Source organism: Cydia fagiglandana, chromosome 10 (assembly GCF_963556715.1).
Source record: "Cydia fagiglandana chromosome 10, ilCydFagi1.1, whole genome shotgun sequence".
In the NCBI taxonomy this organism is placed as follows: Eukaryota; Metazoa; Arthropoda; class Insecta; order Lepidoptera; family Tortricidae; genus Cydia; species Cydia fagiglandana.
Window position 1 is genome coordinate 10,473,194 of NC_085941.1, and position 13,852 is coordinate 10,487,045.

At 39.0% G+C, this 13,852-nt stretch overlaps 1 protein-coding gene across 1 annotated transcript; it reads left to right on the top strand.

Moving 5' to 3' along the window:
* The first annotated feature begins 751 nt into the window (after positions 1-751).
* On the top strand, positions 752-10,187 carry LOC134668218 (kallikrein-1-like). The gene is made up of 5 exons (XM_063525720.1): positions 752-870; positions 1,189-1,351; positions 2,466-2,585; positions 8,351-8,476; positions 9,956-10,187. The coding sequence occupies exons 2-5, from the start codon at positions 1,196-1,198 to the stop codon at positions 10,181-10,183; spliced, it is 630 nt and encodes a 209-aa protein (XP_063381790.1). The 5' UTR covers positions 752-870; positions 1,189-1,195; the 3' UTR covers positions 10,184-10,187.
* The last annotated feature ends 3,665 nt before the right edge of the window (positions 10,188-13,852 follow it).

Below are 13,852 nucleotides of genomic sequence, written 5' to 3' on the forward strand. Positions count from 1 at the left end.
TATTAAGCGGTTGGTCAGTATATGCGGAGTCATAATAAACGGATTCTACTGTAGTTAGTTCGCGTTAAGAATGCAGTAAAATCGTTACTGTCCGCCAGCCTAGCGATGCTCGTAGTCGTAACCAATCAAATCGTTCTAATAAGAAAGAATGCCGCGACTGCCGGCCTAGCCAAGGTGATAATCGCTATCGCTTCGACAACGAAACGCTTTGTATATCTCTATCACTTGCTCTTGCTTCTCTCTAACTTGACAGTTGCGTTTCGATCGCTACGGAGCGTAAGCGATTGGTACGTTGGCTACGCGGCCTGGTCACTGTGAACTTGAACTAGCCAGTGGGCAAGGATGATTTTACAGCAATCTTAACGCCAACGAGCTAAAGTGGCCAAATAGTATTGTAAAACACCTTTGATACCATAAAAATATGAAATCAAGATGTGTTCCGTCTTTACGTATTTAATGCCGACTAATACAACAGTTACTTCGTTTCTTACTTTCGTATATAAGTACATTTATTCAGTTTTAACGACAACGTTTCTTGGGTGCCTAGCCAAGGTGACAATCGCTTGCTCTACGATAACGAAACGCTTTGTGTTTCTATCACTCTTCCATATTAGTGCTACAGTGACAGTTGCGTTTTTTTCCCTACGGAGTGTATACGATTGGCATGTTGGCTATACACCCTGATATTGCTGATGAAAATGACGGCTATATTTTAAAGGTATCGCTGAAAGCACCCTCCAGGATTAAGAAAAAGAAAAAAACGCGATATTTCAACTTTTGCGGCGGTTCTGTGATCGCAGAAAACAAGGTTCTGACAGCGGCGCACTGTCTTACAGAAGACGGAAATGTGTGCCAAACTTTATGTAAACAGTAAGTAAGTTTATATAAGTTTTCAGTAGGTACACCAAAAAAACTCGCCACTAGATCAGCGCCGCCTCAATCATACTCATATTTTGATTACGATTATGCAATAATTTACGGGCGGAATATACAGGTCATAGGTACCTACTGAGAAACTTTTACTATGGGCCCAACCCCAAAATCGGGAAATAGTTATTTATTTTACAAAGCGGCAAAGTTGTTGTTTAACCACTCGTGCTAATATTGATACCCGAGCAAGCGAAAGCAATTATTCTCAAATCGCCCAAAAATCTAAATAACTCCAAGAAAAATTATTTATTGGTACAGATATAATATGAAAAGCTTAAAGAAGTTGTATGTTGTGGCGGGGACCCTAAGGAACAAAGCAGCATTCCAAAAAGACAAGAAAGGTACTGAGCAGTGGAGAACGATAACACGTGTTGCTATACCGATTGGTTACTGGTTTCCTGAAAACGACATATGCATAGCAGTAAGTGGCTTAATTATGCCGATAAAAGAAATTTGATCATATTCTACATGTTTACAGAATTGTTTGGGTTTTTTGGCCGATTGTCAACCAACCAGAGCAAAGAAAGCAATTTTATTCGTCTGAAAAACATTGTTGAATTGTATTTTGTTGGCATGTTTATACCTATTGCAATAAAATACTAATTTCAAGAATAAAATACCTTAAGCCGAATACTCATTAGCGAGCAAACCAAGTTTGAGTTTGGTTCGCAAACCTGCGAACCACGTACACCCTATGTTTTTTTGGTTACAGTAGATGCAACGGTTGGAGCATTCCATGAAATTGTCTACCGTTTGTCCCGTACAAACGCGAATTTTCTGAAGATTTGCAGGTTTAAGAGTTTCCTTTTCTATGACAAATGGTCAAAAATATGCACAGAAAAACAATCGCCTGCTTTAAATGCCGAAAAAAAGTCGCGACATTGGAAATAAAATGCTTTTGTAAGTACGGGACAGCCCGTGGAATGTTCCGGTTACGGTTACGGCTCGCTAATGAGTATCCGGCTTTACAGAAAGTCTGTAGGTATCATCAACCGAGCCCACACAGAGCGAGATTACGCGCGAGACAAGGTCATCGCGCACAAAACGGCCAGTGTCATAGACTAGGAATCCTCTAGACGGAGTTTGAGCAATTATTTCATGAAGCCGATGCAGTCAAAAATACTGGAGTGCGGGGGACGAGGTGAGCGAGGTCCCGTGCCGTGATTAGCCCGTTCAAAGACACGGACGTCACACAAAGACACTTTTGACTCGAAAATACATTTCTACAAATTACATACTTAACATAAAAAAACACAAGTCAAAAACAAAGCAGTCAACAGTCAGTCAAATATCCCACCCAGCGTCATCCCTGGCGCAAAGGTGCCCAAAAAGCATTACCGCGCTGAATCGCGATGGACAACTTCTGCACCAGGAATGACCCGGAGCGGGGTTTTAGTTTCCAGGCCAGGGGTTTTACTCGAAAATGGAGTAAAACTACCGTATATTAGACGTGCGTCGGCCGCTTTGTGCGCGAGGAAATTGCCTCGCGTACGCTCGCTCTGTGTGGACCAACTTATTAGATTTTTTTTTTTCAGTTTACAAAGATTAAATTTAAATTCAACGATTATGTAAAGCCTCTGCCCCTTGCCTCGCGTAAAATGGAATACGGTTCTATGGAGTGCGTTGCATCAGGCTGGGGAAAAATAAATGAAAAAGTAAGTTTAATACTAGTATTTAGCAACATTTATTTCATTCGGTAAAACTGCTAGAGCTAACTTCACTATCATAACAAAAATGTGTGTTCGAAATATGATCAAATTTATCGATGTATTTGATTGTAATTTTAATACCTAATTCTGACCTAATTGGCCAAGAGCATGTGGAGCATTCCATGAAATTGTCTACCGTTGTCCCGTACAAACGCGAAGTTTCTGAAGATTTAAAGGTATAAGAGTTTCCTTTTCTATGACAAATAGTCAAAAATATGCACAGAAAAATAATCGCCTGCTTTAAATGCCGAGAAAAAAGTCGCAACACAGGAAATAAAATGCGTTTGTACGGGACAGCCCGTGGAATGCTCCATGTGGAGCCCCGCTCAGTGTAAGGTTCCGTAGTTACCATTCTGTCAGTATAGGCTACACGGAGGATATTCGTAGTAATAAGTATCATCAATTCATAATACAGGGTGTAATCGTTAAGTGTAGCCAGGCGATAATTCCGTAAATATAACAGATATCAGCAAACTTCAAATTGATATCGAAAGTGCGTTACCCAATGAGGGGTCATCCATTAATTACGTCACACCAATTTCTAGGTTTTTTGACCCCTCCCCCCCCTTGTCACACTTGGTCACATTTGGCAAACCCCTCTCCCCCTAGTGTGACGTCACATTTTTTCTACGAAATCGCCAAATCGAATTAAGTAAGTACCTAAGTATTATTAATATTTTATCAAAATATTTTTGACGATATACATATTAGTAATTTTATAACCCAAAACTGCTTAGGAAAGAAAATTAAACGATTAAAAACTATTTTCGTTTTAAAAACTTGTTATTTAAATGTACAGCGAACTAAATAATTTAAATAAATTTTCGGTTACTGATGAAGTTAAAGTGACGTCACAAAGTTTGTGTCTCCCCCCTCCCCCATGTCACAATATGTCACATTTTCTTGACCCCCTCCCTCCCCCTAAACGTGTGACGTAATTAATGGATGACCCCTGAGTAAAATTACATTTATAACTTTTTTTTAAATAAAAGCAGAAATATCCCAAACATTAACTTCAAACCCTCCCATACTTTTAGTACGACGACTCACCCCTCAAAGAACGTCGGTGTCGTGAGAGATAAAACTGCTTCATTATTTGAGATTCATTATTTGCGATAATAAACTGTAATACCATACCGGTAAACTGTAATACTGTAGCGGCATTATACCATCCCTGACTCCTCAAGTCCCCACCCCTGTTCCCTCAAGTCGCAACCCCCGACCGCTTAACACCTAACCTACTTACTAACCCCCTTATTCATAAACGTTTACTAAAGTTGACAAGCCGATAATAATCGTTTGTCCCTTTCCGACGTATTGGTATGATGGAAAGGGACAAACGATTATTATCGGCTTGTTAACTTTATAGACCGGGAGATAGTGACACATTTTACTGGGTCATTTGTACCAGTATGGCGGTTCGTCAGGGGTCTAAGTACGTAATGAACGAAATAAAAATGATGGTCATAGCGCTGGTACCGGCGGCCCAATCGCGTGGGCGTTAGTCGAACGTGTCGGATAAAATACGAGTGTCGAACGATTTGTTCCACAAAAATCCTCGTATTTTTCGAGAGTCCATAAAAAAGAAGTAGGCGGTAGCGTAATGCCATACTTCTCCGGTGTGGCTTACAGCCCGCCACGCGCCATACTGAGGCGAACACATTAATTAAAAAATAATTTGGCCAAGCCCGAGATAGCTCGAGGCATTTAGTGTTCCGTACGGCTACCATCAGTTTGGCATTGACATAAACGATATCGTGAACGTAATTTACTTCCTATAGGTATATCTCTTTCGCACTAATATGTCAGTACGAGCGAGATGCATAGAAAGTAAATTACGTTCACGCCCACGGTAGCGTTTTTGTCAATGCTAAACTGATGGTAGCCGTACCGCTCGCATCGTTACATTTTACAGAGGTTGTTTGCCTGTTTTAATAGGATACCGTATTCAACTACACACACAGAACAATAGTACAAAGTGTCTAAGTGCGAAGGCCGAATGCCGAGATTTAGCAAAATGTCATCGCTTTTCCACAAAGCAATAGTACAAGTGTCTAAATGTGAAGGCCAAAGGCCGACCTCCGCGTAGCCCGAAAGCCCGAAGCGTCCAGGATGTTAGTACTTAAACACAGAACAATAGTATAAGTATCTAAATGCGAAGGCTGAAGGCCGAGCTCCGCGAAGGGCCGAAGGCCCGAAGCGTCCAGGCTGTCAGTTCTGTGTTTAACCACTGACATCTTGCAGGCTTCGGGCCTTCGCATTTAGACACTTGTATTAATTACCTGTGTTTAGAACTGACCTCCTGGATGCTTCGGGCTTTCGGCCCAATGCGACTTCAGCCTTGTACTTAAAACACTTGTACTTAAAAATACTTGGAAAAGTTACGAGAGGCGCGCGTCTGTCGGACGCTTCGGATCTTCGAATCGCTCCTTCGGCCTTTGCATTTAGTTAGATTCTTATACTATTGCTTTGTGTTTGAATACCGAAGTCGAACATCTCGCGAATGCTTGATGTATTATAATAATTTAGAGTAAGGCCAAGCGCGCACCACGATTTTTGTCCTGCGATAATTTTGTCGCAGAAATGCAACGTATGTGTTTATATGTTAGTGCGCGCATATGCGACAAAAAAATCGCAGCGATTTTAAAATTGTGATTTGTCACATTTTTCCGCGATTGTTCGCGACGCGATTGTCGCAAAGTGAATTGCAGCATGCGGAGTTGTATGGCCCCGCGCGCACTATGATAATAAAATCGCACCCCGGCCGGACCTCAGTCGGCATTTCGCTCTCCAAACCAAATGTTGACCATTTAATTATGGAAATAGACGGGGATCACCTTTGTGTTATAAATGCTCAAAGTCATACAGCAATCGCATATTAAAGACACGTTTCATGACAAGCGACTGGTACGAAATCCATGTTGAGAATGAACAAATCGTCGACTTTTTCATCGCAGTGCGCGCAGTGAATTTTCTGCGATATATTACAGCGCGATTCTAAAATCGTGTCGCAAAAATTAAAATCGTGGTGCGCGCTTGGCCTATAATACCTTAAATGTATACTCCTTCAATTTGAATTTAGTTATCCTCATTTTTTTTTTTATTTGATTTTGTTTCTAGTTCTATGCCATATATATAGACTTTAATATTATTTAGAACTGCTAAAAAACAAGATCGGCTTACTTTAAATATTTCGTCAATTATACCTTTGTTTCTAAAAACTGTGATATTTAACTGTCATATACTATTAATGTCTTCCAAAATTATTTTCTCGTAACAGGACTGAGGGGCTACCGCGAAAACCGAAATTCGCAATTTGCGGGGATCTTTCTCTTTTACTCCAATGAAGGCGTAATTAGAGGGACAGAGAAAAATGCTCGCAATTTGCGAACTTCTATTTTCGCGGTTATAGCCCTGAATCTTGTTGCTCACCGATCCGTTCAAAAATATACATAAGTACTGAATATAATTAATAGATATTATAATTATACAATTAATACAGAAATGTAATGGTACTTAATGAAAAGGAATATTGTGTATATTGTTTCGACGAATCAGATACTCTCAATAAAATCTATACATGAGGCCAAAGCTGTTCATAAATATTAAATGACTTTATTATCTCTATACGCCTTACTAACTCTATGTGTCCTATTGGGAAAAAAAAAACACAACGACAGTCAAGAACGGAATTCTTAATTTGAATTTTTCAGATTTTTGAGATGCCTAGTCCATTGGTTGGAAAGCTCGTGCGAAATTTAAACTTATTTGCAATATAATAAGCTCGTATTTTGTAGATCCCTCTCATACTTATAGTAGGGTATTGAGATAAAATTAAATATCCCACAAAAATAAGCAAGCAGAATTCAACTTTGTGTCAAAGACATAAGTCATAAATTTCAATGCCAAAGTTTTTACTAAGGATGTTTCTCGCTAAAATTACTGCTTATATGAATTGACCAGTGTAAGCATCAGTTAGCTAGCCCTAAGCAACCAAAGGTCAAGCTGCAGTTGAAAAACTAATAAAGATAAAGTTAAGCTGATAATTTTCCCGCCGTCTCCATGCTTCTTTAAGTTGGGTATTGACTGGTCAGCTGCCTGTTAGCTATAGTTTTCGCGAAAATCGCCAGGACAGAGGTGAACATTTTTGTATGAAAACTTGCAACTTTAAATGCATTTTTTGACGAAACTATTGCAGTCTAAAATGAAGTCAAAATCAGTCCATCGGCTCAATTTTTTGCAAGCTTTCTAATGGTACCCCACACGATTCTTACAAATGAAAAAAGTTTCAGCCTACCCCTCTCAACCCCCTAAATATCCCCCTTTAATAAGAAATAAGCAGTTTTGACTTATTTACAATATGAGTGGTGGTAATTGCTATAACTATTCCAAATTTTAGGTATCTATGTCAAACGGTCTCTGAGAAAAACGTATTTAACTGATTTGCAAGACCGAAGTGATCCCATAAGTGTTCCGTAAACAAAGTTTTGTACGGAACACTAAAAACAATTCAATCATTTGTGCCAAGCTAATTTTTGCACAGGTGATCATCGTCTAGCAGCCATTCATGGACATCACCATGCCATACTTTTCGGATGGTTCCAAATGGCCGCCGCAAAGGAATTAATTTTTTTTTAATTGCTAAACGATTTGTACCATGTTGTATTTTTTTTTCAAGACTTTCTGTGTGATTATAAATGGAAATCTCATAATGCCATACCTGTAGGAGGTGGCAAATGTGTACATTTTTTTTTTATTTATTTCAAGTATGGTGCCCCTTTTTCCCCCTATTAGAAGTATGGCAAATATAATAATGGTCACATTGCATCATATAATTTCCAAAAATCCAAATGCCATACTGGTACAAATCGTCAAAAAATTGTTTTTTGCTTTAAGTTTTGGCTTAAGTCTCACAGTCGTCCGCCCCGTAGTTATAATCTGAAATATTTTTTTTTAGGTATAATTGTATCCAAACAAACAGAATATGATGATGCCATGCTGTAAAAAAATATTTTACGTATACATAGTCGTATTTTTGAAACGTGTCGATTAAATAAGTTTTTCAAGTATGGCAGCACTTTTTCCCCCTACTATAAGTATGGCAATTATAATAACGGTCACATTTTATCAAATACTTTCCAAAAATTTAAATGCAATACTGGTACAAATCGTTTAGCAAAAAAAAACAAATTAACTCCCTTGCGGCGGCCATTTGGAACCGTCCGAAGAGTATGGCATGGTGATGTCCATGAATGGCTGCTCGACGATGATCACCTGTGCAAAAATTAGCTTGGCACAAATGGTTGAATTGTTTTTTTTTAAATTAATGTGTTCGCCTCAGTATGGCGGGCTGTAAGTCACACTGGAGAAGTATGGCATTACGCTACCGCCTACTTCTTTTTTATGGACTATCGGAAAATACGAGGATTTTTGTGGGACAAATCGTTCGACACTCGTATTTTATCCGACACGTTCGACTAACGCCCACGCGATTGGGCCGCCGGTACCAGCGCTATGACCATCATTTTTCTTTCCTTCATTACATGCTTAGACCCCTGACGAACCGCCATACTGGTACAAATGACCCAGTAAAATGTGTCACTATCTCCCGGTCTATTAGTAAACGTTTACGTGTTTGATATATCGTATCAATAAAAGGCCACACTCTGCCATATGAGGTCAATTCAATATATCCAACATTTTTTTTACAGAAAGCTTCAGACATATTATTGTGGGCTAATCTACAGCTGATACCTGGTTACCAGTGTTCACGCATGCATAACAAAAATATGCGCCACTTCATATGCACTCAGTCTAACGTATCGAGTGTGCTACAGGTTAAGTATACATTTCTAGTATAATCTACATTCAGCTGCAGAGATAGTTGACTCCCCTGTTCTTCTTCCCCGCATTTTGACATTAATTAATTTCAGTACAAAGTCTGTTACCTTAACCTTTAGGTACCTCAACGATTTTGGGGTGTACTGCTCCTTGGGCCAAATATTTTTCACTTATTATTCCAAAAATCTTATCGCCGTTTAGCGAATTTACATTTCGTGTATAATTTATTTGGTCAAGTTATAATCCAGTAATGTTTGTGTACTAATACTACCTTACCTACTAAATTTCAGCTTTCTAGGACTTCAGGAAGTACCCTACAATTTTGATGATCATCAGTGAGTGAGTGTGTCAATGAGGAAATCGGGGTTTTTTTTAATCTAAAGTATAAGAGTAACGCAATTGAAACCTTTTACGTTTAAGTAATAAATTCACTATCGACATCACATCCCGAGAATTTAGTTTATCTAGTATAAACCAAACCCAACTTATGTTATGAGGGTTCAAAAAACGACGAAGCACTTCGAGAAAAGGTAGGTAGTGGTCTTGCGCTTCGTTTGGCTCTTCTTGGTGGGGCACTGCCGTGCCTGCCGTGCCGTGAGGATGAAGCGTAAAAATTTACTTAAGATTCCCTTAACTTTTCGATACCTAAACTCATCCTAAACTCATCTACAGGAAAGACGCGAACGAGTTAAAATGTGTATGACCCAAAAATGATTTATTTTGACTAATGTAATGTTATATTACATAAATATGTAAAAAAAATGTCTGTCTAATTGTCATTTGACATTTCAAATGCAGCATAGTACACTGTAGACGTGTCGAGTATTGTTCTTTTGGTGGTGGTTTGTTATACAGGGTGTGGCCTGTAATAGGAGCAAAAAATCTAACTGGAGATTCCTTGGAGTACCCAAAGTTACCACCAAGTGGTCTCGATGGTTCGGAATTCTTAATTTAGGAGAAATTTTAATTTAAAGTCAAGTTTAGCAAGCAATGGATTTAACATTGCGTTACGGTCGCTTAACTGTCGTAAGATGTCATGGTACCGGGACGTCTTGGTACGCGCCTTTTAGTACAAGTTATTTTAAAAATGAATACAGAGAAAAGTAGCTCTTATTATTAGGAAGTCAGAACTCATTCAATATGCAATGACACGTTGTTTTGTTGACAAACTCGAAATACTTTTTTATGGTATGTAATGGAAATAGTTTTTAAAATAATTTATTTTCGTAATAAAAACCTCCATAAAACACTTAACTTCATTACCTACCTAATTTGAAAAATGCTTTGAACTTTGTTTAATTTATGCGGTAGGAGGGTTCAATATTAATTTTTTGCATGTAAAAAATACGCTTACCTACCTACTTAAGTATAACGGGTTAGCACTAATTCTAGTCTAGTCAGCACGTTATCTTTTCGCGGATAAGCAAAGTAATATTTTTGTATTAATTTAATTTGATCTTTTGTTCTGAATGCAGGGTGATTCAGGAGGACCACTTGTATGCAAAGGTACTAGTGACCCAAACGACAAAGGCGAGGGAGTAATCGCCGGGGTGGTGAGCGGCGGCAGACGTGTAAATTCCGAGCGCAGACCCTTCTTCACAAGGGTCACCAGCCATCTGAAATTCCTTAAAAATGAAGCAACGATAACCACGCCTTTGCTTTGTAATATTTTTGTGTCGCAAATTATATCGAATTTTAATTGATATTTTATTTGATTATCCAATTAAAGAAGTGCTAGATTTGCATAATAGAGTTCAAGTGAAACCAGAATATTGACAGTAGGCACTCAACAATTTTTCAACCAAATATAAATGTGTGATAAATAATATTGTCACCAGTTGTCAGTTATTATAGAAACAATGGTTTTGCGGTACCTACTACTAAGGCCCCCCCCCCCCCACATCTAGCGTCTTTCGAGCGTCGGCGTTTGTCGGCGTCTGGTCAGCGCTATGGAAAATGACGTCGCTGCGCAGTTGCGTCGACGCTGCGTCGACGTTGCGTCGAACAGCGGCCATAGAATTGTAGACGCCGACGTTCGAAAGACGCCAGATGTGGGGGGGCTCTAAGCACAAATAAGTATTTGATTCACGGAGATCCGCAAAATTTCGATTATATCTATATCTTATCTTCCGGCATTTCTTTCATCAGTTCACAGCGCTCAAAATTTAGTTGCCAAAATTCTAAAAAACCCTCCTTATCTCAAAATTTCTTTTGCCACAGATGCCATGGATTTTTTGGAGGTCGAATTGGCCCAACACTGACCTGCCTACGACCCCCTGCTCGCAACGACTATGAGACGAACCGCTCTGCGTTCAGGGGACCGATTTTTGAATTTCGACCGGTCAATTTCGTGTATTTCGTTCAATAATATCTCCACTACTAAGCATTTAAATTCTACTAATAGAATTGAAAACGAGTGGTCAGTACCACTCGATCCAAAATTTCAATCACTCGTATTTCAAAAATTAACATTTTGCCGTTTACCACCGTTTTTCGAGTGACGAAATCGAAATTAAAAAATCGGCCCCCAGAATAGCCTACCGCGAACCACGTTCGAGACCGTAAGGCTCCTCTTCACGTTGGGCCAACGCCAACGCCAACGAGGGACGCAGCCATGCGGTAGAATGAGATAGCAATATCACTTGCTCCCTCTAACGCATAAATGCGTCCCTCGTTGGCGTTGGCGTTGGCCCTACGTGAAGAGGAGCCAATAGGCGTACGCACGGTGGGGCAAGTGGGGCAACTTGCCCCACCCTGGTCTGTGGTCTGACGAGAAGCTAAAAATTTTTAGGAAAAATTAAGGCACAGTAAGGCACCCTTTAAAAAATGCTGGGTACGCCTATTCGACGTGTTGCCTCTCTGTTCCACTTGTAAATTCGAACGTAAGTGTGACAGGAAGGCAACACGTCGAACGTGGTTCGCGGTAGGCCCTCTGGTTCGGGATCACCTGTACGAAACGTTTACCAGCCCCGGGGAGCATGCTCGTCTTCTTGCCTGTTCCGAGTGGGAGTCGGACTCCAAAATCTAAGCACTCTTCTCACTTCTCAGCACTTTTGATTTAGACTTAGAAAGAAAAAGAAAACACTATTTAGTTTTAAAAAAACATGTGGCATAAATAACTAGACATAAGATTAATTTGCTGGTAGGACACCAGGGTGCCATGTGTTCTAAAAATGTTTATTGTTACAACTTTATTATGTACCATGGTTCGCAATAAACGATTCTATTCTAAAAAACCGGGCAAGTGCGAGTCGGACTCGCGCACGAAGGGTTCCGTAACATAATGCAAAAAAAAAAAACAAAAAAAAAAGCAAAATAGAAACGGTCACCCATCCAAGTACTGACCCCGCCCGACGTTGCTTAACTTTGGTCAAAAATCACGTTTGTTGTATGGGAGCCCCATTTAAATCTTTATTTTATTCTGTTTTTAGTATTTGTTGTTATAGCGGCAACAGAAATACATCATCTGTGAAAATTTCACCTGTCTAGCTATCACGGTTCGTGAGATACAGCCTGGTGACAGACGGACGGACGGACGGACAGCGAAGTCTTAGTAATAGGGTCCCGTTTTACCCTTTGGGTACGGAACCCTAAAAACATAATGAATTGAATTTAGGGTACATTCGTAAATTCAATTCATTATTTTTTTGTACCCCGGCGAGGGGGTACATTCGTTATAACGATATAATACAGACAGGTATTTGTCATTTGTGCATATTTAGCGTGATCCGAGTCTAGCATAGATGAACTCTACCAAAGACTACTTAGAAAAGTGTGTTTTTTTTTTATCTAGAGTGAGACCAAAGTTAGACCAAGACGAGTCTGCAACGACTTTGATAGCACACGCAGGGCAAGTGTTATTTAATACGTCATATTGTCATAGAACTTTGAATTTTAGAATAACACTTGCACTGCGTGTGCTATGAAAATCGTTGCAGACTTTTTTTGGTCTACCTCTAACTCATATATATACAGGGTGATTTCGGGGTCGTGGAGCAAGAGAGCCAGACATCATACAGAATCCAAAGATGAACCTAATGATCAGAGCTCGGATAGGGTGAGCTATTTGCCTTATAATTTGACATGTCTTATGTCATATATAAGGCAAATAGCTCACCCTATCCGAGCTCTGCTAATGATGTTGTTAATTATTGTTGATCACCAATAATAATGATTATTTTCCAGACGACATGTAGGAAAAAAAATTTTGCATACAATTTGGTGACCCTACTCAATGTGACGTCTTGTCGCTTTCCATACAGCGTATGTCAAAAGTCATAGGGTGACCATAATTACTTAGCATAACATTTTACTTGAAAAATAAGAATACTTAAAGTAATTATCTTTTAATCAAATACTACCATATGATAATGTGGATCATTAACAGAGTCAGAAAAAGTGGTTTTGGATCGCGACCCAGAAATCACCCTGTATATTATAGGGTAGACTGGGTACGGTTGTGCCAATTTTGGTTTGAACGTCAATAATTTTGTTAATTTACCAGTAAACTGGGGAAAAAGTAAAATGAATCGCATTTTGTACATTTGTCTACGTAAAAATACTAAAATATTTTGCCTATAGACGCTGTTTTAGTCATAAGATCAAATTAGAAAAAAAAGGAAGAGTGTCACAACCGGCCACACCCCAAGGACGGTAGTAACAGTGGTTGGGGTCGGTAGTGACAGGCATAAAACATATACCAAAATGGTTTATAATTACTTTTATTGTTACAAATATGTAACATAACACAATAAAACAAAGTTAGTTAAACTAATATAGCAAATGAACTAAAATCTGCGCTTCACTATGTAAGATTCATAATGTTTTTATAAGCTCTACATGTTTCGTCTTATATATATTTATTGTAAGTGTATATTATAAGTATGTATATTTTTACGGTGTTTGTATGTTATTATATGTTTTTCTATTGTTGTTTGCTGTTGTAAAAGCAGCACTGCCAACAATCTCTCTGCTTTGCCTTAAGTTTGGTAGTCACAACCGTACCCACAAAATTTGTCACAAATGTACCCAACCTACACTTTCTAAAATAAAAAATCGCCATGTCTGGGCCTAATAATCTACGTAAAAAGTAATCACTCGTAATTAACTATTAATGATCAACTTATAACGGAAAAAATTGAAAATAATCTATCTGTATCCAATTACCGGCAATTACCGAAAGATTTCGAAACAAAAAAAAATACTTTTGAATGTTGAAAATCAACGTGGACTCCTGCGTACTTTAACGTCGCGCGCTGGCTAACGGAATACTGGGACACGCATTCAGACTTGTATGCCGCTTCTTTCTCCCCTTGAAGTCTACCCCACGATCCGTATAGTTTCGATGTTATAACGACTGTCACTACCGTACC